This window comes from Pristis pectinata, chromosome 10 (genome assembly GCF_009764475.1).
Source record: "Pristis pectinata isolate sPriPec2 chromosome 10, sPriPec2.1.pri, whole genome shotgun sequence".
Taxonomy (NCBI): Eukaryota; Metazoa; Chordata; class Chondrichthyes; order Rhinopristiformes; family Pristidae; genus Pristis; species Pristis pectinata.
Window position 1 is genome coordinate 82,531,982 of NC_067414.1, and position 26,691 is coordinate 82,558,672.

A 26,691-nucleotide genomic window follows, 5' to 3' on the forward strand; every position below is an offset into this window, starting at 1 on the left:
CCCGCTCGGGCCCACCCTCCGGGGATAGTTGGACGTCACTTCCGCCCTGCGGGTCGGAGGGACCCTTGGGTAGGAAGATTTTTGCGTGCTTTGGAGATTCAGTAAAGGATTTTGAGTTCAGTACTCTCTGCCTCCATGTGTTTCTTGAGTAGCGCAGTGCTTGCAGCTACAGAGTCCAAGGAGGGGAGGCTGGTTTCTGTGACGCGCTGGGCTGTCCCCACAACTCTCTGCAGTTTCTTGCGATCCTGGGCAGAGCAGTTGCCGTACCAAGCCGTGATGCATCCAGATAGGATGCTTTCTATGGTGCATCGATAAAAGTTGGTGAGTGTCAAAGAGGATATACCGAATTTTTTTAGCCTCCTGAGGAAGTGGAGGCACCGGTGAGCTTTCTTGGCCGTGGCATCTATGTGATTTGACCAGGACAGGCTGTTGGTGATGTTCACTCCCAGGAACTTGAAGCTCTCAACCCCCTGGGCCTCAGCACCGTTTGATGTTGTCTGACGTGCTGTTTCAAGCATTTTCTGTTTTTATAACTGGGGTCATGAAGATACATCCCACCCATGATATAGGAAATATACTGAAATCGCCAGCTGGTTAACGATCTACTAACTTAGTTTAAGTTCTGCAAAGTTCCCCCCACCCCACTGTGTGTAGGGAGCTCGGTGTTGGGCTATGTGCCTGTACAGACTTCTTCCTGTGGAGGAGCCGGTGACTCGGTAGTTTGCACCCGGAAGTTGATCTACTGTTGCAGTGTCCTCGGCGAGCGAAAAGAATAAGGAAAGGAGGTCAGAGGAAGAGAGAGAGAGAGAGAGAAGTGTGTCACGGTCTGCGGTAAGTAACATTTCTGAATATTGTGCATCCTTTACCCCTGGTGTCCCAGACCTGCTGAGACCATCGGTTCATTTCCTTCCCTTGCTCTCTCGTTCGCCGGTGGGTTTGTGCAGAGCAACCGAACAGATTGAAAAGTTATCCGGAGATGCCCCCCAGAGCTGGTTGGAGGGCGCTGCATTGGTGCTCCCTGTTCGCTTGTTGAGGTTAACAGTCAGCATTTTTATTTCTTCAAAAGAATGGGGATGTAATAGAAAAACAAACAAAGAAAAAACGCTGGAAATATTCAGCAGGTCAGGCCGCAGTTGCGGGAAGAGAAACGGTTAACATTTCAGGTCGAAGACCCTTCGTCAGAACCGGGAGGGGAGACAAAAGAAGTTTGTTGAGCTGCAGGGACAGTTAGAGATGGTCGCTTAAATGGAGGCAAAAGTGAGAGTTTCTACGTACTTAGAGTTTAGATCATTACAGCACAGTACAGGCCCTTCGGTCCACGATGTTGTGCTGACATCTTATCCTGCTCTAAGATCTATCTAACCCTTCCACATAGCCCTCCATTTTTCTATCATTCATGTGTCTATCTAAGAGTCTCTTAAATGTCCCTAATGTATCTGCCTCCACCACCTCTGCCGGCAATGCATTCCATGCACCCATCACTCTCTATGTGTAAAAAAAACTTGCCTCTGACGTGCCCCCTGTACCTTCCCCCAATCACCTTAAAATTATGTCCCCTTGTGGTAGCCATTTTCACCCCAGGCAAAAGTCTCTAATTGACCACTTGATCTATGGCTCTTGTACACCTCTATCAAGTCACCTCTTGTCTTCCTTCGCTCCAAAGAGAAAAGCCCTAGCTCACTCAACCTATCCTCATAAGACATGCTCTCTAATCCAGGCAGCATCCTGGTAAATCTCCTCTGCACCCTCTCTAAAGCTTCCACATCCTTCCTATAATGAGGCGACCAGAACTGAGCACAATACCAAGTGTGGCCTAACCAGAGTTTTATAGAGCTGCAACATTACCTTGCGGCTCTTGAACTCAATCCCCTAACTAATGAAGGCCAACACACCATAAGCCTTCTCGTCAACCTGCACAGCAACCTTGAGGGACCTATGGAGGTGGACCCCAAGATCCCTCTATTCCTCCACACTGCTAAGAGTCCTGCCATTAACCTTGTATTCTGCCTTCAAATTCGATCTTCCAAAGTGTGTCACTTCACACTTTTGCAGGTTGAACTCCATCTGCCTCTTCTCAGCCCAGGTCTACATCCTATCAATGTCCTGTTGTAACCTACAGCAACCTTCTACACTATCCACAACACCACCAACCTTCGTATCATCTGCAAACTTACTAACCCACCCTTCCACATCCTCATCCAAGTCACTTGTAAAACAAAATCACAAAGAGCATGGGGTCCAAGAACAGATTCACTGGTCACCGACAAAATACTCTCAATCTACAACCATCTTTTGTCTTGCCCCCTTCTAGCTCTCCTAAATCCATTCCTAAGCTCCCTCCTGGCTACCTGGTAACTCTTCAGAGCCCTGTCTTATCCTTGCTTTCTAAACCTCAGGTAAGTTTCTTTCTTCCTCTTGACAAGTTATTCTACGTCTCTTGTCAACCACAGTTCCTTCACTCTACCATCCTTACCCTGCCTCAATGGGACAAACCTATCCAGAACCCCATGCAAGTACTCCCTAAACAACCTCCACATTTCCGTTGTGCACTTCCCCAAGAACATTTGTTCTCAATTTATGCTTCCAAGTTCCAGCCTTACAGCATCATAATTCCCCCTCCCCCAATTAAATACTTTCCCATGTCATCAGCTCCTATCCCTCTCCAAGACAATGGTGAAGGTTAAGGAGTTATGGTCACTGTCTCCAATATGCTCTCCCACTGAGAGATCTGAAACCTGATAGACTCTTTGCCTAGTACCAGGTCCAGTATGGCCTCTCCTCTAGTCGGCCTGTCCACATACTGGCAGGAATCCTTCCTGAACACTCCTAACAAACTCTGCCCCATCTATCTCCTTTACACTATGGAGGTGCCAATCAATATTACGGAAGTTGAAATTATGCATGCCAACAACCCTGTTATTTTTGCACCTTTCCAAAATCTACCTCCAAATCTGCTCCTCAGCGTCTCTGCTACTATTGGGGGTCTGTAGAATACTCCCAATAGAGTGATCGCTCCTTTCCTGTTTCTGACTTCCACCCACACTGACTCAGTAGATGATTCCTCCAGGACGTCCTCCCTTTCTACAGCTGTGGCACTGCCCCTGATCAGCAAAGGTACTCCCCCGCGTCTTTTACCTCCTTCCCTGTCTCTTTTGAAACATCTAAACCCCGGAATATCTAGCAGCCATTCTTGCCCTTGTGGCAGACAAGTCTCTGTAATGGCCACCACATTGTAGTTCCATGTATTTACCTATGCTCTAAGTTCATCACCCTTATTCCTGATACCTCTCACATTGAAGTAGACACACGTCAGCCCATCCAACTGACTGCAATTCTGCTCTTTCAACTGCCTATCCTTCCTCAGTCTTTCTGCACTCTGCATCTACTTGTACACTAAATGCACCAACCTCTAACCTACCACTTGGGTTCCCAACCCCTTGCCGAACTAAACCCTCCCCAACAGTTCTAGCAAACCTGCCCGCAAGAGTATTGTCCCCCTCCACTTCAGGTGTAACCTGTCCCTTTTGTATAGGTCCTACCTTCCCTGGAAGAGATCCCAATGATTAACAAATCTGAAACCCTGCCCCCTGCACCAGCTCTTCAGCCACGCATTCATCTGTCAAATCAACCTATTTTTACACTGGCACATGGCACAGGCAGCAATCCAGAGATTACTACCCTTGAGGTCCTGCTTTTCAGCTTCCTACCTAGCTCCCTATATTCCCTCTTCAGGACCTCATCTCTTTTCCTACCTATGTCATTGGTACCAATATGTACCACAGCCTCTGGCTGTTCACCCTCCCCCTTCAGAATGCTGTGGATCTGATCTGAGACGTCCCTGACCCTGGCACCCAGGAGGCAACATACCATCGGGGAGTCTCTTTCATGTCCACAGAATCTCCTGTCTGCCCCCCTTGCTATTGAATCCCCTATCACTACCACTCTCCTCTTCTCCCCCCTTCCCTTCTGCACCACACAACCAGGCTCAGTGCCAGAGACCTGGTCACTGTGGCTTTCCCATGGTAGGTTGGTTCCACCCCCCCCCCCCCCCCACCCCCCCAACAGTATCCAAAGTGGCATACCTGTTATTGAGGGGAACGGCCACAGGTGTACTCTGCACTACCTGCCTATTCTCTGTCCTTCTCCTGACAGTCACCCAGCTTCCTGCCTCCTGCAGCTTAGGCGTGACTGTCTCCCTGTAGCTCTTATCTATGAACTCTTCATTCTCCTGCAGGAGCCGTAGGTCATCCAGCTGCAACTTCAGTTCCCTAACACGGTCTGTAAGGAGCTGCAGCTGGATGCACCTCGTGCAGATGTAGTTATCATGGAGACTGGAGGTCTCCGAGAACTCCCACATCTGACAAGCTGAACACATCACTGTCCCTGGAGCCTTTCTCACTACTCTGGCCTGGCACTAAAGGAAAAAGCAAAGAAAGAAGGAATCTTACTGGAGACTTACCTTAGCCTCCACCTCCTCTCGCCAAAGCCTCAGTCACCCACTCTAACACTGGTCCCCTCAGACAATGGCTGCTCCAAAATGAAACTTCCAAGTTTTTAAGGTGAATTGGCTTCCCACTTGGATCGCAAATTTTCCAGCCTGGCTTATTGTTTAATATTGAATCATAGGAGTCTATTTAGCCCAGTGTGTCCATGCCAGCTAAAGATGTAGCTTAGTATTTTTCTTAGGCAGTCCTTTGGGATTGTTGACTTGTTTCCATTCCAGTATTATGTAATCTGAGGTGGATGATGTGGGGACTACAGACCCTTGCACAGGTGGGCTGAGTGGTAACCAATGAAGTGGGTAGTTTGTGAGGAAGCCTGACCCCCCATTGTCTCTGTACACTGCTTGGGTGAACATTTTAGGATCCATAGCTTACAAAGCTATGGACTGGGAGGTGGGAGTAACCCGGGGGCTCCATTTTCCAAAAGCAAACTGTCTCAATTCAGCAACAATCAAAAACCAACAAAAAAAAATGAACCATTGAATCGTACACCACAGAAATGGGCCCCTTCAGCCAGCCTCCTCCATGCTGACCATGATGTCTGTCTATGCTAATCCTGTTTCCCACATTAGGCCTGTAGCCCTCATCGCCATTCCTATCCAAGTACCTGTCCATGTTGTAAATGTTGTAATTGTACCTGCCTCCACTGGATAGGGTAGTAAAAAAGGCATTTGGTATGTTTGCATTTTTAGGCCAAGACACTGAGTATAAGAGTTGAGGCAGCATGTTGCAGCTGTACAAAACATTGCTTAGTCTGCGCTTAAAGAGTTCTGATCACCACACTCCAGGAGGGATGTGGTAGCAATGAAGAGAATGCAGATGGGATTCACCAGGATGTTACCTGGAATGGAGGGCTATAGTTATAAGGAGAGTTTGGATAGGATGTTTTTATTCTCACTGAATGTATGAGGCTGAATGGTGACCCTATAGAGGTGTATAAATTATGTGGAGCACGAATAGGATAGACAGAATCTTTTTCCCAAGGCAGGGGAGTCTTGAACTAGAGAGCATGGGTTTACAGTGAGAGGGGAGAAGTTTAAAGGAGATCTGACGGGGAGTTTTTCATGCAGAGGGTGGTGGTTCTATGGACAAGCTGCCAGAGGAGGTGTGTTGCCACTTTCATTGAGTTTTGGACTTGCATCCCAAGGTTCCTCTGTGCATCAACACTCCTAAGATCCCTGTAATTTATTCCATATGTCTTACCAGAATTTGACCTCCCAAAGTGCATTACCTCACACTTGTCTGGATTGAATTTCATCTGCCACTACTCTGCCCAACTTTCCAGCTGTGTCCTTAGACAACCTTCTTTGCTGTCTACAACTCCCAATTATTTGTCCTCTGCAAACTTGTTAATTAGACCAACCATGTTCTCATCCAAGTAATATACACATATATGACAAACAACAAAGGTCTCAGCACTGATCCATGTGGTACACCATTTGTTACCGATTTCCAGTCAGAAATACACCCATCCACCACGAGCCCTTGTCTCCTATCACCGAGCCCATTTTGGATCAATTTTGCCAATACACTTTGGATCCCTTGTGCCTTGACCATGTGGAAATGCTGGAAAATATTCAGCAGGTCAGGCAGCAATTTAGAAGAAGAAATAGTTAATCTTTCAGGTCAACAACCTTCCACCCGAATTGGGAATAGTCATTAAAGTAAATTTTAAGATCCAGAGAAAGACTGGTGGGGATGGGGGAGAAAAAAGGCAAGTCCATGATTGAGTGGAAAACCAGAGAGGTTAAACGATTGAAGGAGGAGATGGTGCAGGGTAAGAGAAGCTGAGGAAATTGTTTTATGAAAAACAAAAGGTTGGGTTGGCAGGAATGTAAGTGAGAGTGGCAAAATGATTTTGGTGTTGAGTTTGCAAGGCCGTGATGTGCCTAGTCAGGAGGTACTGTACCTAGTCTTCCAGTACATTCAAGAGCCCAAGGTCAGAATGGAAGTGAGACTGGGATCCAGAAGCTTAAGGTCACACCATATTTTTTAGACAGTGAGTTCTCTGATTGACTTAGATCCACATCTCCTGGTTGTCAACCTTGATGACAAGGAAGTGGATACTTTTTATTTACCCTGTCGGGGCCTCTCATCATTGTATAAACCTTGATTAAATCTCCCTTTCATTCCAGCAAAAACAATCCCATCGTATTTAATGTGTCCTTGTATTTTAAAGTTCTCCAGCCCTGGCAAAATCCTGGCAAATCTGTCTGCATCTTCCCCAGTGTAGTTATATCCTACTTGTAGTGAGCAGAACTGTTCACTTTATTCTAGCTGTGGCCTAACTAATGTTTTGTGCATTGCAGCTTTAACTCACCTCCCTGGTTGTATTATCTTCTTTGCCTTGGCTAATAAAGACAAGCATCTTGTATGCCTTCTTATCTCCCTGCTTGTTATCTTCCAGAGCGTTTGTCCTCCACTTTAAGATCTGTCCGCTCTTCTCCACTCCTTAGTATCCAACCATTTATTATCTACTCCTTGCCCTTGTTTGCTTTCTTCAAAATCATTACCTTATACTTCTTCAGATTGAATTCCACTCACCATTTTTGGTGTCAGGTAGTTACCTGCCGTCTTCTCATTATCTTTTTCCTCATTATCAACCACACTGCCAATCTTGCTATCCTCAGCAAACTTCCTAATTATGGCTCCTATCCTTACACACATCATTAATGTAAAAACAAAAGGCAGTCTAAAACCAAAAGTCCTGCAGAGCCCCATTGCATAGAGCTCCCAAGTTGGTTGCCAAACCTCCTGTTGGCAGCTACCTTTCCTTTCTCACACAGAGCCACTTGTTAATCCAATTTTCCCTTTCCCTTGGACTTGCCTTTTCCTGATCAATTTCATTGAAAACCTTTACCTCTTTTAGTTTCTCCTTGGTGTGCGTGCGGCTGGCGAAGGCATTTTTTTAAATCTCCAAAGAAACTGTGTGCTTACCCTAATTTGTGCCATGTCCCTTTCACCCTTCACTCATGTATTTCCTGACCTGCCCTCGCATCCTATTGAGCAAATTTCAGGGTTTCTTAAACACAGGCATTCACTGCAAGTCGACATGCTCTCTCAGCTGCCTTGATTGTACTTCCGCCCACCCTGTCTATGTAAGGACTCCATTCCATTCTCTCAGTTCCTCTGTCGTGATTGCTGAGGTGCCTCTGAAATGTCTTCCTTCTTCTTGAACCGTGGCTTCCGTCTGCCATAGTGGACGGAGCCCATGACTGAGTCTCATCTATTTCCCACACTTCTGCTGTCACCCTTCTCCTCCTGGGCAGGGCAAGAACAGAATTCCCTAAGTCCTTGCCTTCCACCCCACCAGCTTCTGCATTCAAAGGATAATCCTTAGCAATTTCCGCCAGTTCCGACCAGATTCCACCTCCAGACATGTATTTCCCTCACTTCATTTTCATCATTTCAAAGGGGTTGCTCCGTTTGCAACTCCCTGCTCTGCTGTTCCATCCCCTTGCATCCACCACTCCCCATTTTACGACACTTGCCCATGCAACCACAGGAGATGCAACACCTGTCCTTTCACCTCGTCCCTTCCCACCATCCATGGACCCAAACAATCTGTCCAGGTGAAGCAGTGATTCACTTGAACTTCTTCCAATCTAGTGTATTGCATTTGGTGTTCACAATGTGGTCTTATCTACACTGGAGAAACCAAATGCCAGTTGGATGATCTCTTTGCAGTGCAGCTACACTCAAACTGCACGAGTGACCCTGAACTTCTGGTTGCCTGCCATTTTATTTCATCATCCCACTCCTACTCTGACCTCTGTCTGTGGCCTCCTGCACTGTTACAATGAAGTCCAATGCAAGATTGAGGAACAATACCTCATTCTTCCATTTGGACATGTTGCAGCTTGCAGGCTTTGTTATAGAATTCATCAGCTTTAGGTAACACACCCTTTCTTTCTGTCTGTGTCAGAACCGGCCATTTCTTCTTGTCATCATTTTGACTCCGTTTTTCTTTTCCAATTTTTTTGCATTGCCTGCTGAACATGTTTCACAACTTTATCATTAACAACATATTACATGAAGAAGCTTAACCTGATCTCAACTGCTGCTAAACTGCTTCATGAGATAATCTAGTTTCATTGTAGCAGAGCTATTCCCTCTGTATCACCTATCTCTTCTCTGCTAGCTAAAACAAACTTCTAACTTTCTCAGTTCTGATGAAGGGTCCCAGACCGGAAAATTCAAGTGTTTCTCTTTCCACAGATGCTGCCTGAACTGCTGGCTGTTTCCAGCATTTTCTGTTTCAGATCTCCAGTATTTCCAGTTTTTGATTTTCAAACAATATGCTCATCTGCTGAATGAATTGTTTTCCAGTCAGGGGGTGTAAATTATCGTTCTTTTGTGTAGCATTCACTGAACTGGTACTGGGAATCACCATAGATCATCATAATCCTAACAGGTAAAGAAACATCAAAGGAAAGTGCCTTTGTAATGAACTCTGCAGTTGTATTATTTTATAAGTGGGCACCTGGAAGTCATTTTTCATACCTGTAATCTGCACACCACGTTCATATTAGTCATAGAGGCATACAGCACGGAAACAGGCCCTCTGGCCCAACTGGTCCATGCCAACCAATGCTCCCATCTAAGCTAGTGCCATTTGCCAGCGTTTGGCCCATATCCCTCTAAATCTCTCCTATCCATGTACCTGTCCATGTTGTTAATGCACCTGCGGTGTCTAATAATAGATTGCAGAATATGTTGCATTAGATGCACATTGTGCAGAATGCGCACCTAATATCCTTGTTCATTTAACTTAAAAGACAAGCCCGAGAACCTGCTCAGTGTTGTTAATGCTGAGGTGGATCAAGTTGGCTTTTTGCAGGGATCTACTGATGTACTCCATCAAGTGGAGGGTCAAACCTGTCAGCTTGTCCTGCCACTGGACTCTGGGTACTGGTTGTGCTGGGGCATGCCCACTTGGATACTACACCGGGTCAGAGGTGATGCTGGGTTGGAAGCCCCACTGATTTCACTGGGGATTGCATGGCAAAGGTAGACGAGGAAAAGCAGAGGGCAGATTGCTTCTTAAAAATCAGTTTGCTTAAGGTTAATTTTTCAGAATATTTCTGTTTTTGTTTCTGTAACTAACTTCTTTAATTACTTGCATTAATTTTAATGGTTATAAATATCTGAATTTCAGACATTAAAAACTAATGAAATGACTTCCAGCTTTCACATCAGGTGAAGCTCCACCGTCAGCTTCAACAGGGATAGGGCTGCCACACTCTGTTCCTTTGGGCCCAGTCCTTGCCTGTACCACGTAGCTGGACTCTGGTATGCACAAGGCCAGTAAGACAAACCATCCCAGTACAGACATGAGCGGAGTTTCCGGGCGGAGGACCCAGTCCAGCATGGAGTAGCCCATCATTTTCCAGAAAGTTATACCCTCTTTTTTGTCATCATTTAGTGTGATGTCCCTTAATGTAGAACATGTAGTACAGCACGGGAACAGGCCCTTTGACCCATACGATGCTGAATAAAACTAAATCCCTTCTGCCTGTACATAATCCATATCCCTCCATTCCCCGCATATTCATGTGTCTATCTAATTCCCTGCATATTCATGTGTCTATCTAACAGCCTCTTAAACACCTCTATCATATTTGCTTCCACCACTAGAACCATAGAACCATACAGCACAAAACAGGCCCTTCGGCCCACCATGTTGTGCCATCCATCAAACCACCCTCACACTACCTAACCCCTTCCTCCCGCATATCCCTCCATCTCACATTCCTCCATATGCCTATCCAACAAGCTCTTGAACCTGTTCAATGTATCTGCCTCCACCACCACCCCAGGCAGTGCATTCCATGTACCAACCACTCTCTGGGTGAAAAACCTCCCCCTGACATCTCCCCTGAACCTCCCACCCATAACCTTAAAGCCATGCCCTCTCGTCTTGAGCATTGGTGCCTTGGGAAGGAGGCGCTGACTGTCTACTCTATCTATTCCTCTCAATATTTTATATACCTCTATCATGTCTCCTCTCATTCTCCTCCCTTCCAGTGAATAAAGCCCTAGCACCTTAAGCCTCTCCTCATATTCAATACTCTCTAATCCAGGCAGCATCCTGGTAAATCTCCTCTGCACCCTCTCCAACGCCTCCACATCCTTCCTATAATGAGGTGACCAGAACAGAACACAGTACTCTAAGTGTGGCCTAACTAGAGTTTTGTAAAGCTACATCATCACCTCGTGGCTCTTAAACTCAATCCCGCGACTTATGAAAGCCAACATCCCATTGGCCTTCTTAACTGCTCTTTCCACCTGTGAGGCAACTTTCAATGAACTGTGAATATGAACCCCCAGATCCCTCTGCTCCTCCACACTGCCAAGTACCTTGCCATTTACCCAATACTCTGCCCTGGAGTTTGTCCTTCCAAAGTGTACCACCTCACACTTCTCCGGATTGAACTCCATCTGCCACTTGTCAGCCCAGCTCTGCATCCTATCAATATCCCTCTGTAAGCTCCGACAGCCCTCCACACTATCCACAACACCACCGATCTTAGTGTCGTCCGCAAACTTACTAACCCAGCCCTCCACCCCCTCATCTAAGTCATCTATAAATATCACAAAAAGTAGAGGTCCCAGAAACGATCCCTGTGGGACACCACTAGTCACTGCCTTCCAATCCGAGGGCACTCCTTCCACCACAACCCTCTGCTTTCTGCATGCAAGCCAATTCCTAATCCACACAGCCAAGCTTCCCTGGATCCCTTGGCCTCTGACCTTCTGAAGAAGCCTACTATGAGGAACCTTATCAAACGCCTTACTAAAATCCATGTAAACCACATCCACCGCACTGCCCTCATCAATCTTCCTGGTCACTTCCTCAAAGAACTCTATCAGGCTTGTGAGGCAAGATCTTCCCTTCACAAAGCCATGGTGGCTGTCCCTAATCAGTCCATGATTCTCTAGGTGTTCATAAATCCTATCCCTTAGAATCCTTTCTAACAGCTTACCCACCACAGACGTGAGACTCACCAGTCTATAATTCCCTGGCCTATCCCTATTACCTTTTTTGAACAAGGGGACAACATTCGCAACCCTCCAATCCTCCGGCACCATCCCCGTGGACAACGAGGACTCAAAGATCCTTACCAGTGGTTCAACAATCTCCTCCCTAGCCTCTCAAAGCAGCCTGGGGAAAATCCTGTCAGGCCCCGGAGATTTATCTGTCTTAATATTATTTAACAACTTCAACACATCCTCTCTCTTGATATCTACAACCTCGAGAACATTACCCCTACCAGCACTCCCTTCCGCGTCATCAAGACCCCTCTCCCTGGTGAATACCGAAGAGAAGTACTCATTGAGAACTTCTCCCACTTCCGCCGCCTCCAGGCACATTCTCCCACCTTTGTCCTTAATCGGACCTACCTTTACCCTAGCCATCCTCCTACCCTTCACGTACTTGAAAAAGGCCTTGGGATTTTCCTTAACCCTACTAGCCAACGCCTTTTCATGTCCCCTTCTAGCTCTCCTCAGCCCTTTCTTAAGTTCCTTCCTCGCTACCCTATATTCCTCACGGGCCCTGTCTGAACCTTGCTGCTTATACCTCATGTATGCTACCTTCTTCTCCCTAACAAGTCATTCCACCTCTCTCGTCACCCACGGCTCCTTCACCCTGCCATTCCTTCTCTGCCTCACCGGGACATATTTATCCCTAACATCCTGCATAAGATCCCTGAACATCGACCACATCTCCATGGTACATTTTCCTTCAAAAAGGACATCCCAATTTACACTCCCAAGTTCTCTCCTTATAGCCTCATAGTTCGCCCTTCCCCAATTAAAAATCCTCTTGTCCTCTCTGCACCTGTCCCTGTCCATGACAATTTTAAAGGTTATGGAGCAATGGTCACTGTCCCCCAAATGCTCACCCACCAATAGATCCTTCACCTGTCCCAGTTCATTTCCTAAAACTAGATCTAACATGGCATTCCCTCTAGACGGCCTGTCAACATACTGCGTCAGGAATCCCTCCTGGACACATTTAACAAATTCCGTCCCATCTAAACCTTTGGCACTAAGCAGGTTCCAGTCTATATTTGGGAAGTTGAAGTCTCCCATTATAACAACCCTGTTATTTTTGCTTCTTTCCAAACACTGCCTGCCAATCTGCTCCTCTATATCTCTACCGCTACCGGGGGGCCTATAGAATACTCCTAGTAGAGTAACTGCTCCTTTCTTGTTCCTTAATTCCACCCATACAGACTCTAGAGATGATCCTTCTACAACATCCATCTTTTCCACAGCCGTAACAGTGTCCCTGACCAGTATCGCCACCCCTCCTCCTCTTCTCCCCCCTTCCCTATCCCTCTTAAAACACCGAAAACCAGGAATATTCAATATCCACTCCTCTCCTGACGTCAGCCACGTCTCAGTAATAGCCACAATATCATAGTCCCCCATACTTATCCAAGCCCTCAGTTCATCCCCCTTATTCCTGACACCTCTTGCTTTTAAGTAAACACACTTCAGTCCATCTACCTTACTACTTTTATAGCCTGTATTCTGCTTCTCCTTCCCCAAAGCCTCTCTACCTGTTTGATCTAACTTTTCCCCATCCCCTTCTTCCTCTGACCTACTCCTCCAGTTCCCTTCCCCCTCACAAACTAGTTTAAACCCTCCCGAACCACCCTAGCAAATCTCGCCGCAAGGATATTGGCCCCCTTCTGGTTCGGGTGTAACCCACCGTCTCTGTACAGGTCCCACCTTCCCCAGAAGAGATCCCAATGATCCAGAAATCTAAAACCCTCCCTCCTGCACCAGCTTCTCAGCCACGCATTTATCTGCCACCTCCTCCTATTCCTGCCTTCACTATCACGTGGCACTGGCAGCAGTCCCGAGATTGCTACCCTTGAGGTCCTGTTCCTCAATTTTCTGCCTAGCTCCCTGAACTCACTCTTCAGGACCTCATCCCCCTTCCTACCTATGTCGTTGGTGCCAACGTGGACCACAACTTCTGGCTGCTCTCCCTCCCGCTCAAGAATCCTGTGGACCCGATCAGTGACATCCCGGACCCTGGCACCTGGGAGGCAACATACCATCCGGGATTCATGCTCACTACCCCTGGCAGTTTGTTCCAGGCACCTACCACTCTCTGTAAAGAAAAACTTGGCCCCCGACATCTCCTCTAAGCTTTCCCCCTCTCACCTTAAATGCATGTCCTCTAATATTTGACATTTCTACCCTGGGGAAAAAGATTCTGACTGCCTCTCATAATTTTAAAAACTTTTGTCAGCTCTCCCCTCAGCCTCCGACGTTCCAGAGAAAACAACCCAAGTTTGTCCAATTTACAGCATATACTCTCTAATCCAGGCAGCATCCCGATAAACCTCTTCTGCACCCTTTCCAGAGCCTCCATATCCTTCCTGTAATGGGGATGTTAGAATGTTTTTTTCAGTTGGTTGATGTTTTCTCTACTGTGTGTGTATTTGTTTCTCTCCTATGAGTGGCAGTGTGGTGCTGCCAGGTCAGTGCAGAGAGACTTTATCTGTGGTTGTTAGAAATGCAGTCAATGAACCTCCCACAGGAGGCTCTTTAATACAGATGTAGGGTCACACTATCCAAAAAGCCACTTGCAAATCCACAGGGTAAGATGATATCCCATCATAGTGACTGCTTTTGTTCAGATGAGGGAAAATCAGAAGCATGAAAATTATTTTTAAAATAATATGCTTTATTTTTGGACTTCAAGAATTGATTTGATAATCCAACTTCCTGCCATGCAATGTTTCAAGTGGCTGCAACAACAGAACAACTGGTAGTTTAATCCAACCGACGTAGTAACTTTTAAAAGGTTTCTTTATTTGAATCTCACAAACTCTGTTCCCTTAACATCAGCCAAATGTCTGAAATAGAACAAGACTGTGTGCAGCCTTGTTTCTGTTTAACCGTGAGATGAGGTTCAGATCATGTTTCTGCCCTATTGCAAAGGCTATATAAAGTACTTATGTAATATCGCCAGATTTTGGCACTGCCTCAGCTGTTCTGCTGATGAGACTCCCATTCATACCTTTATTACCTTTAGACTTTATTCTTCTCACTCTGAAGGTGTGATTTTTGTTGGTAATCCAGAGTATGAACTTGCTCCCCATCAGTGTGGTAAGTGAATGTGTGGAAAGTATATAGTCGATACTATATCCACAGGCCAAGACTATCCCCTTCACAAGGGGTCATTGAGAACAGTTGTTGGATGGTGCCCTTGCTACTTAATATAAACAATAGTCATTTCTGATGTGAGTAAAATCACTTATACTGTTGATTTTTTTAATGTTTTGTTATTATTTTTACTACAGAGCTCTTGTATAAATAATGTAAGCATTTGAGAGCTCTGTATTTTATATTTTTATTTATTGAAGTTCTGGAAATCCACATTTTGCCAAGTGATAGGCCTATGACAGATGGTTACAACTGTCCTTGATTAATTAAAGTACTCCTAAATTTGATCTCAAATTATGGGTTTCCAGGTGTTCCAGCAAGTTGATGTTGGACTGGAGTCCTGTGTTGGCTGCACTTCAGCACTTCTGGTTAAATTGTTGGGGAGTGGCATAGTTAGCCTGAATCTCTGCTGTCTTTCAACAGCCCAGCGTGTGAGATGAGAGCCACTGGGGCCAGTGATTGCTTCCATCTTGAGTTCAGTTTATTTTTCAGAAATGGGTCTACAGTTGACTTGGCTCAGTGGGTCACTTGGTAATATTGACCAGCTGGTTCAATCTTAGAATTCATAATTTGAAATGGAGTTAATAAGCATTTGGAAATGTGTTGATTATTTGAGCTCTAGTGTGTATTTGTTAAAAGCAAGTTGTATGTCACAAAGTCTTTCATATTTTTGAAAACATGATGCTAGGTTGTTGGTATTTCCCAAATTCTTCCCCTCTTTAGCTGCTAATATACTTCTGTGAAATAAAATGAGCCATATCATTTTTCCTGCAGGTACAGAGGTGTCCTGATCCAGGAAACATTCTCGCTTGATTGCACCCAATCATTTTATTCCAGTTTCTTTGACAAGAGGTAAAAATAACCTATTATTGTTGCCCTGTCATGTCTTTGCAGTTTCCCCAAGCCAGGGTGGGACAGTCGCACAGCTGGTACAGCTGCTGCCTCATAGCTCCAGTGACCTGGGTTCAATCCTGACCTCAGGGGCTGTCTGTGTGGAGTTTGGACATTCCCCCTGTGACTACTTGGGTTTCCCCAGGATGCTCCAGTTTCATCCCATTATCTCAAAGACAAGGAGATTGGTAGGTTGATTAGCCTTTCAAATTGCCCCTAGTGTGCAGGTGGAACCTGGTGGAAATTGATGGGAACGTGGAGAGAATAAAATGGGATTAATGTATTGCAAGTAGGTGCTTGATAGTCAACACAGACTTTGTGAGTTGAAGGGTCTGTTTCCGACCTGTATGACTCGATGATTATTGATTGTCTCGGTATCTTAACTACCATTAGGCAGGAGGTACAGAAGCCTGAAGTCCCACACCACCAGGTTCAAGAACAGCTACTTCCCTTCAACCATTTGGTTCTTGAACCAACCTGCACAACCCTAATCACTTCCTCAGTATAGTAACACTATGACCACTTTGCACTACAGTGGACTTTTTATTTTGTTCTACTTGTGTTCTTTCTTGTATAATTTTTGTATAGTTTATGTTTTTCTTGTGAATGTTGTGCATCTGATGCTCTGTGCCTGTGATGCTGCTGCAAGTAAGCTTTTCATTGCACCTGTGCTTACATGCACTTGTGCATATGACAACTCAACTTTGATTTTCCTGCTTTTTAACTTTATTAATGTAGATTGACTTAATAATACTTTTTGATGCTGCACCCTTTAATCTTTTCCAGGCAATATGAGCAGCTTGATCTTCCCAGCTCGTACCCTGAAGAGTTTAAGCACTTATGTCATCTTCTGGAGGAAGTGTGCATCACGTGAGTTATGTGGGGCACAGGGTGTGCAAGCAATCTGTACCAATTTCACTCTGAACTTAAACACTGTCGAACAGAGATTCAAAAGACACCATGTGCTACCTGGACTCTGGGCGAAGCCTCTTATTGTATTCATGAGGCTCAAAAGCTCAAAAAAGAGGAACAAGAAAATGCTACAACAGAACCTGGAGGAAGATGAGGAGAGCGATGATCCTGAGAAAAGTGACTATGAGGATGAATCTGAGGAAGAGGAAGATGATTGCAACCAACCTAAAATTTACAAGGACCTTGAGAAAGTAGTGGTATCTTTTAGGTTTGACCTCATCATGAAAGCTGGTTTGGATATAGCAAGGAAGTAAGTGTTGAATCTTTGAACTGTTGAAAACAAGCTGGGAAACCCAACAGCTCCGTCTTCTTGCTATGCTTCAGCGCAGTTTCTGGGATCCAAACTAGAGACGCGACACAGAAGACAGTGTGTATTTATTCATCTCGCACCTACCACCTTATTTGTTGTATTCTTAAGAATATGAGATATAAAGAAAAGGACCAAGAGTAGGCCAGCTGGCTGTTCAAGCCTGCTCCATCATTCAACAAGGTCATAGCTGATCTTCCACCTCAAAGCTGTTTTCCTGCACTATCCCCATATCCCTCATTTCCCTTCAATATCCAGAAATCTATCAATGAACTCAGTGACTGAGACATCACAGTCTTTAAGGACAGGGAATTCCTGGACAGCACAGCAGTACGAGATTGCTTTAAGCTTGCATGTTGAATTCCCAAAAGTATCAAATTCAGTTGTTCATCATATCAGGACCACGATGATTATTCTTATTGTACTAAATATTTTCACAGGCTCATATTCCGTTTTCCTCAGTGAAAAAGCCCATTGAAGGTCAATACAATAACAGACAAATGCTGTTACCATTCTGGCCCACACCAACCTGCTGTGATATTCCAATGACAAATGATTGGATCCTTCGAAAGAAGTTGAGCGATTGTATGTTCATGAATACTGCTGTGTAGCATATTCACGATACAGCCTGTTTAATTGAAGGGGTATTATTCCTTAATTAGATACTCCAGTCCCATTTTCTATTCTTACTAACTCGTCTGTTTTTGTTTTCAGACAACAAATCTTATTCGTTCCGATAGTAGATCTACTGTTTATTCAACGATTTCCAACTTCATGCTTTTCACTTCTGTAGGGCAGTAATTGTTGGCTGTTGTCTCAACAAACTGGACGCCACCTGCGTGTTTGCTGGCCCTACGCTAACACACCGTCCCTTTCACCCATCACCCTTATGGTTACTGGTCTACAATAGCCCCCAATTTCTCAATCTAAAAGTTCTCATTCATGTAAATCCCCTTTGTGTCACGACCTACCTCTGTAATCTCCTACAGCCCTACAGTCCATTGATCAATGCTCCAACAATTCTGACTCCCGATCATCCTCGGATTAAATCACTCCACCACTGGCCAGAATACATTGCGCAGACTTCACAACATTAGCAACACATTACACAGACAAAGCGGCTTAACTGCCCATCATTTCACCCTGTTACAGACATTCCCTTTGTTCACCCATTGCCCTCCTCCATCTTTTCTGATTCTTAGATTAATTTGCTTTCTCTCTTCCTCTCTTCCAAATGGCCCATTTTCTGTGCTGTAGTGTTCTGTGGTTCCTCAGTTCTGATGAAGGATCTTCAACCTGAAACGTTAACTGTTTTCTCTTTCCACAGATCATGCTTGACTGCCTGAGTTTTTCCAGCAAATTTTTTTTTTGCTTCAGGTTCCAGTGTCTGCAGCTTTATTTGTTTTCCAGAGCAGCCTGCTTGATTGATTCGCGGTCCCATACCCAACATGTTCAGTTTCTGCACCATCAGTGCTCTATGGCTACAATGTGTACCATTTAGGGAGTGCATTGCGATTACTTGCTCAGGCTACTCTGACAGCGCCTCCTAAAGCTGCAGTCTTTCCCACCAAGAATGACAAGGGTAGCAGGTGCATGGGAAACTGCTACCTGCTGAGTATGGATAGGTACTTGATTGTTGTATGGACATGGTGGGCCAAAGGTCTATTTCTCTGCTGATTGACTCTGACTCTAATATCTCGTGCTTTATTCTGCAGCAAAGTGGAAGATGCCTTCTATGGTAACAAACTGAGGCTGAATGGAGAAAGGTTACTGAAGAAAAGTAAAGTGGTGCGTTTTATATTTTTACTCTACATGAAGTGCACTCAGCAATCTAATAGCTGTCCATTTCTGAATGTCTTTAGTCAGTGGGAGGGGAGCGTCTACATCTTTTGCAAGATGTGTCTTTCTTATCAGTTATTTACTGTTCTGGGTATGACAGAGGCACCAAGTCACTCAGTATAGGGTCCGTTTCTTGGAGTACTTGTAATCCTACTAAGCTGTTTTTGTTTTACCTAAAGTGTTATTGAGCAATAAATCACTAACTAAATTTTCAAAGTCCAAACACGGCTTCAAATGTTTTGCCTCATTGCTGATTGTGGATGTGGAGAGTGGGTGGTATTGTCATTAACTGAAATCACCTGTATTGGTATTGATATTGGTTTATTATTGTCACTTGTACCGAGGTACAGTGAAAAGCTTGCCTTACAAACCGATCGTACAGGTCAATTAGACAGTGCAGTTACATTGAGTTAGTACAGAGTGCATTATGTAGTACAGGTAGTAAGACTACCCCGTCAGTCTCGATGAGCATTCCCAGCTGCTGACATTTGCTCCCACAAGTGTATAACGGGAATGGAACATTTTCAGTGGTAAGAGAATTCCTTACTGTGCCCTTGCACCAGAATTAGTGCCAGCCAATCAGGAATTGGCTTCCAGTGGCTGCAATAACAAGGGTAGCAATTTCACAGGTAGGTAAATTGGACAAGTGTTTTCTATTTCATCGATCATTTGATGGATAGAGATTTTAATATGGCATACAGGGCAAGAAGTAAATATTACTAAAATTCTGAAAACCCATGCAAGCACCTGCATGGCCATCACAGAAGCACAGAGACCATTTGGTGCATTGTGAAATAGTGGAGTCTTCATCCATCACATTAATATCCAGAGATGGGTCAAACTTGAAGCTGCCAGATGTCAGCTTTGGCTCAGTTAGTAGCACTCTCACCTCTGAATGTACAGGTTGTGTGTTCCATCACACTCCTGAAATTTGAGCATGTAGACCCAGCTGAGGCATTGGTACACTGCTGGGGAAGTGCAGTACTTGTGGGTGTAGCATATTTCATTTGAAACCTAAACACTGTGTGGTCCACTAAGTTGAAATTAAAAAAACCCCACAGGCACTACTCCCAACGAGAACAAGCAAGTTCACCCTGGTGCCTTGAATAATACTTATTCCCCAACATGAATAAAAATTAAACAGTTATCTGGTCATTATCACAATACAAGACGTCATTGGCTGTGAGCATTTGGACATTGTGTGGGTGTGAAAAGCAGAAGCGAAAATAGATTTCTTGTGACTGTGTCCAGGTATTACTTCTGGAGCAGAGAAACAAAGGACTGCAGATGCTGGAATCTAGATGAAAAACACGATGATGCTGGAGGAACTCAGCAGGCCAGGCAGCATCCATGGAGAAAAGCAGATGGTCAATGTTTCGGATCAGGACCCTTCTTCAGGACTGAAGATAGGAAAAGGGGAAGCCCAATATATAGGAGGAAAAAGACATCTACCTATCACCACTATCTCTTACCTGCATCTACCTATCACCACCCTGTGCCCACCCTGCCTCCCCTCTTTTGTCGGCCTATCCCTGTTCTGTTTTCCCTCCTCTTCCTCTTTTCCTATCTTTAGACCTGAGGAAGGGTCCTGACCCAAAACATTGACCGCCTGCTTTTCTCCTCGGATACTGCCTGGCCTGCTGAGTTCCTCCAGAATCATGGTGTTTTTCATTTCCTTCTGGAGCACTTGAGTTTGATCATCAACCACCTATACACCAGCTCATTCTAGGGAGGAGACCTTAGAATTGAACTTGGAGCCATTAAAAGAAGTATTGTCAAAATTATGCAGCAAATCCAGTCAAAACAAGTTAACATTATGTGGGGAGCTTGAAAATCAAAAATACTGCAGATTAGTATTAGTTTATTATTGTCACTTGTACCGAGGTACAGTGAAAAACTTGTCTTACAAACCGATCTTACAGGTCAATTCATTACACAGTGCAGTTACACCAAGTTAGTACAGGTAAAAAAAATAACAGTACAGAGTAAAGTGTCACAGCTACATCAAGTTAGTACAGGTAAAAAAAAACAGTACAGAGTAAAGTGTCACAGCTACAGAGAAAGTGCAGTGCAATAAGGTGCAAGGTCACAACAAGGTAGATTGTGAAGTCATAGTCCATCTCATTGTATAAGGGAACTGTTCAATAGTCTTATCACAGTGGGGTACAAGCTGTCCTTAAGTCTGGTGGTATGTGTCCTCAGGCACCTGTATCTTCTACCCGATGGAAGAGTAGAGAACAGAATGTCCCAGGTGGGTGGGGTCTTTGATTATGCTAGCTGCTTCAACAAGACAACGAGAGGTAAAGTCAGAGTCCAAGGAGGGGAGACTGGTGTCCATGATGCGCTGGGCTGTGTCCACAACTCTCTGCAGCTTCTTGCGGTCTTGGGCAGAGCAGTTGTCATACCAAGCCATGATACATCCTGATAGGATGCTTTCTATGGTGCATCGGTAAAAGTTGGTGAGAGTCAAAGGGGACAAACCAAATTTCTTTAGCCTCCTGAGGAAGTAGAGGCACTGGTGAGCTTTCTTGGCCATGGCATCCACGTGGTTTGTCCAGGACAGGTTGTTGATGTTCACTCCCAGGAACTTGAAGCTGTCAACCCTCTCGACCTCAGCACCATTGATGTAGACAGGTGTATGTACACCGCCCCCTTTCCTAAAGTCAATGGCCAGCTCTTTAGTTTTGTTGACATTGAGGGAAAGGTTGTTGTCATGACACCATTCCACTAAGCTCTCTGTCTCCTTCCTGTACTCCGATTCATCACTGTTTGAGATACGGCCTGCAACGGTGGTATCATCTGCAAACTTGTAGATGGAGTTAGAGCAGAATCTGGCCACACAGTCATGAGTGTATAGGGAGTAGAGTAGAGTAGAGGGCTGAGGACACAGCCTTGAGGTGCACCAGTGTTGAGAATAACCGTGCCGGAGGAATTGCTGCCTATCCTCACTGATTGCGGTCTGTTTGTTAGAAAGTCAAGGATTCAGTTACAGAGGGAGGTGTTGAGTCCTAGGTCTCGGAGTTTGGTGACAAGCTTGCTTGGGATTATTGTATTGAAGGCAGAGCTGTAGTCAATAAACAATAGTCTAACGTAAGTGTCCTTACTGTCCAGATGCTCCAGAGCTGAGTAAAGGGCCAGGGACATGGCATCCGCTGTAGACCTGTTTCGGCGATAGGCGAATTGCAATGGGTCCAGGTTGTCTGGGAGGCTGGAGTTGATGCGTGCCAGGACCAACCTCTCAAAGCACTTCATGATGGTGGAATCAAATCTGACATAAAAACAGAAAATGCTAGAAAAATTCAGCAGGTCTGGCAGCATCTGTGGAAAGAGAAACCCGTGAACATTTCAGGTCAAAGACCCTTCCTCAGAACTGTGTGTGAGAGAGAGAGAAAAGTTGGTTTGACTAGCAGAAAGGGTGGAGGAGGACAATGGGTGGAACCAAGGCAATGTCAGTAATAGGGTGAGGTGATGGACAGCCGTGAAATGAACAGTTAAGCTCCTTTGTCTGTGTGATGTGTTGCTAATGTTGTGGAGTCTGGGAGATGTTGTATAATCCGGTCTATTGGGACGTGCTGAGCAGGCCAGAATTTATGAATGAAAGAAAAAAATGGAGAGGAATGGCAGGCACAAATGGCCGGTCCTGATCCAAACAGAAAGAAAGAGAAAGTTATCTCATGTTGGAGAATTTAATATTCAGTCCTGCAGGCTGCAACGTGCCCAGATGAAAAATGAGGTGTTGTTCCTCAGGCTTGTGTTGGGTCTCATTGTAACTGTGCAGGAGGCCACAGACAGAGAGGTCAGAGGCCTACTCAACACATCCCAGTGCTCCAGTCTACACAACATCACCCAGCCCTCACAACATCAGCCACACGTTTTACAGGAAAAGCTTAACTGCCAATTCAACGGCTGTCCATCATTTCACCCCATCACTCACATTCTCGTTGTTCCACCCATTGCCCTCTCCCAATAAAAAGGTAACACTAATGATTGATCCGTACACAAATGTAAAGGTTTGCACTGGTTTATTGTTGTATATAGTTTGTTTTTTATGAATAAAGTTTATTTTGCAATAAAAAAAACTTCATCTCTCAGTCCTGATGAAGGGTCTACAACGTGAAACATTTAACTGTTTCTCTTTCCACAGATGCTGCTGTCCTGCTGAGTTTTCCCCACATTTTCCATTTTTACTTCACCTTCAGAACTTTCAGGCTAAAGTTCCGGGGGCACTTTTTTTTAACAAAATAAGAGTAAAAATTGGACAATTGTTTTCAACGACACCTGCAAACATCTTGTTATTTTGCACATAGAAAGCATCCTATCTGGATGCATCACGGCTTGGTACGGCAACTGCTCTGCCCAGGACCACAAGAAACTGCAGAGAGTTTTGGGCACAGCCCAGCGCATCACGGACACCAGCCTCCCCTCCTTAGACTGTGTCTTTACCTCTCATTGTTTTGGTGTGGCAGCCAGTATAATCAAAGACCCCACCCACCCGGGACATTCTCTCTTCTCTCCTCTTCCATCGGGTAGAAGATACAGGAGCCTGAGGGCACGTACCACCAGACTTAAGGACAGCTTCTACCCCACTGTGATAAGACTATTGAACGGTTCCCTTATACAATGAGATGGACTATGACCTCACGATCTACCTTGTTGTGACCTTGCACCTTATTGCACTGCACTTTCTCTGTAGCTGTGACACTTTACTTTGTACTGTTACTGTTTTTTTACCTCTACTGCATCAATGCACTTTGTACTAACTCAATGTAACTGCACTGTGTAATGAATTGACCTGTACAATCGATTTGTAAGACAAGCTTTTCACTGTACCTCAGTACAAGTGACAATAATAAACCAATACCAATACATCCTAAAAAAATAGTAGAGCAGAGCAGAACAGACTTTAAAAGAATGTTGTTTTACTTGGGGAATAAACCTAAAAGGGGATAAAGGAAACAGAGTCAGAATTGCCTGATAGGTGGTGACAGAGGATTTCTGTTACCTCTGAGGGGTTTCTGCTGATCTTCTGAAGTTGTGAGAGATCAGAAAGAGCAATGCGAAACTTCTTTGGGTGTAAGTAATGATTAGATTTTCATGCAGCTGAACTGAATTTGGACCTGAAGGTGTTTGTGTTCCTCCTGTATTTTTAGGTGAAGGAGGGTGATGTTCTGGATCACCTCATTGGGGAGGACAAAGAAGCTGAAACAGTCACTGTGATGAGGGTGGTGCTTCGAAAGGTTGCTGAGGAAATGACGGATACTGACAAATACAGGGTAACCTTGAGACGCTGGAAAAATCTGAAGCTGCCCAGAGCGGAAGTGTTCAAGTAAGGCCGCTCTGTCATCAACTACTTACCTGTGATGTGTGAGGCACCAGGATCCAAAATAGTAATCGGCGTGAAGACTTCTATTTTCTATAATTTCTCCACAGCAACATGAGGTGTTCACAACAATTTGTGTTTCTGTAAAAGCGCCCGGGACTGTCATGAACAAATGGTGGAAAATGCAACATAGTTTTTGCATTTTGATCACAACACTCTTCACATGAAGAGCATCTCCAAGAACTTCCTGTGGGGATGCACTAGTCTGAAGTTGCAAGAGGAAGATTTGGGAGTCGCGCCTTGAGCTGAATGGGGGAATAAGAGAGGTTGACACAGGCTTTGTGGAGAGAGCAAAGGAGGTTTTGGAACAGAAATAAAGTCTGCATGGGAAGTGGGGTCAAAAGATCAGCCTCAGGAGGAAATGGAGAAGCAGCAGGGATAACCAAGATAAGAAATTTGAGTCTGGGGAAACATCCTCCCTTCGTTCCAAAATCCAAGACTTCTTTAGGTTTCAGTGAAAACTCCTCTCATTCAACTGAACTTGAGATAATACAGACCTGACCTACTTGCTCTCTCCTCATACTACAAACCTGGAACCAGTCTAGTGATTCTTTAATGTATTCCTTCTGTGGTAATTACATCCTTTTTTATGTAAGGAATCCAAAACTGTACACAGTATTTCCAGATGAGTCTCATCAGGGTTGCACTACAGTATCCTTAATCAAATCCTCTGATAATAAAGGTTAACATACCTAATTTCTAATTGTTTATTACATCTGCCCATTGGTTTTCAATGACCTGTACAAGGGTACCTACTTCCTTTGACCGTTAACATTATATAGAACATTACAGCACAGTACAGGCCCTTCAGCCCATGATGTTGTGCCGACATATTATCCTGCTCTAATATCAATCTAACCGTTCTTCCCTCCCCCATAGCCCTCTATTTTTCTATCATTCATATGGCTAGCTAAGAGTCACTTAAATGTCCCTAATGTATCTGCCTCCACAACCTCTGCGGGCAGTGCGTTCCATGCACCCACCATTCTTTGTGTAAAAAAACTTACCCCTGACATCCCCCTTATACTTTCCTCCAATCACCTTAAAATTATGACCCCTCGTGTTAGCCATTTTCATCCTGGGAAAAAGTCTCTGACTGTCCATTCAATCTATGCCTCTTTTCAGTCTTTCACCACTTATAATTTTCTTTCTTCTATTTTGTGCACCAAAGTGGATAGCTTCCCATCTTTCCACGTTATGTATGCCGTGTTCTCACCCATGCATTGAGTTTGTTTGTATCCCCTTGAAGCCTCTTTACATCCTCAAACCTTACTAATAATCCCAACTAATTTAGTATTATCAACAAACTTGGGGATGTGATATTGGGTGGTCTCAGCCAAATTATTGATATAGATTGTGAATGGCTGGGGCCCAAACACTAATCCCTGCATCAACCCAGTAGACACAGCCTGCCAGCCTGGGAAAGACCATCTTATTGCTATTCTGTGCGTTCCATCTGATAACCAATTCTCAATCCACATCTGTATATGCCCACAATCCCATGTACTCTAACTTTGTTGACAAACTCTTTGTGAGACCTGTATAAGCCTTCCAGAAATCCAAATATACCACATCCATCAGTTCCCCCCTTATACCACTAGTCACATCCTCGATGAATTCCAGGAGATTAGTCAAATGTGATTTTCCTTTCATAAATCCAGGCTGACTCTGCTCAATCCGAGGTGTTCTGTTGTTCCATCCTTAGACGGAAATGACGAATGAGCTGGGTGCCGGAGTAGACACAGTGGTGGAGAAATAAGAGGTACCTATAAGTGGTCCATGGCAACAAAGTAATTGTATCATGTAATTTTAAAGTGCCACTCTTCAGTAGCAGAATAATAAATTGTATAAGGCACTAGAAAATAACACGTTTTGTGACTGAGAGCATGATTTCAGGGGATGTGAAGCCAATAAATGAAGCTCTGATCCAGATCAGATATAATCTAACTGAAAGCATTTATGAGGCTGCATAATTTATTATTAAAGAAATCGAGCAAACTCTAGAAACCACACTTTGTTTCAGATGTGTAAACCTGCTATTTTTAAAAGCAAGTAAAGCTCTTATTAGCTACATGTAAGATTGCCGTGTTATGAACAATGCCCCTCAAAGATTTCTGTAAGCCATACCACAAAGCTGTGGTGAGCTGCAGCATATTTGATTTAAATGCAGGGTGCAGTATGCTCCTGTAGAGGCGTGTGATACTTTTTAGTCACAAACAGGATCTGCTTGTTAGAGGCAAATCAGCATTTAATGTACACCTCTAATTACCCAAGAAGGAACCATTTCTAGGGAACAATAAAGGGGGGGGGGGGGGGGAGAGGGGGTGACCAACTCTGTGACCAAGCTTTGGTCACCTGTACTGGTATCTCCAACTGTCAAACATTTTATTGATAATATTCTGAAGTGCCTAGAAGCACTTTACCCCATTAAATATGCTGTGGAAATGTTAGTAGATAAAATCACTTGCATTGTATGGCACTCATGGCCTTAGATTCTCCCAAGCCCTTTCCAGTCACAAGTATGTTTTGAAGTAGTCACTATTGTAATATAATGCAGCAGCCAACATAAAATCCCACAAACTCTAATGAGGCAATTTGTTAATTGAAGG

At 44.6% G+C, this 26,691-nt stretch overlaps 1 protein-coding gene across 2 annotated transcripts; it reads left to right on the forward strand.

Moving 5' to 3' along the window:
- The first annotated feature begins 698 nt into the window (after positions 1 to 698).
- Positions 699 to 26,066, forward strand: mtres1 (mitochondrial transcription rescue factor 1). 2 transcript variants are annotated; one of them, XM_052025223.1, is made up of 5 exons: positions 699 to 831; positions 15,468 to 15,545; positions 16,371 to 16,806; positions 18,579 to 18,651; positions 23,853 to 26,066. In XM_052025223.1, the coding sequence occupies exons 3-5, from the start codon at positions 16,376 to 16,378 to the stop codon at positions 24,030 to 24,032; spliced, it is 684 nt and encodes a 227-aa protein (XP_051881183.1). In that variant the 5' UTR covers positions 699 to 831; positions 15,468 to 15,545; positions 16,371 to 16,375; the 3' UTR covers positions 24,033 to 26,066. The 2 variants fall into 2 exon arrangements, with proteins under 2 accessions (XP_051881183.1, XP_051881184.1); XM_052025224.1 differs by lacking the exons at positions 699 to 831; positions 15,468 to 15,545 and adding an exon at positions 15,558 to 15,772.
- The last annotated feature ends 625 nt before the right edge of the window (positions 26,067 to 26,691 follow it).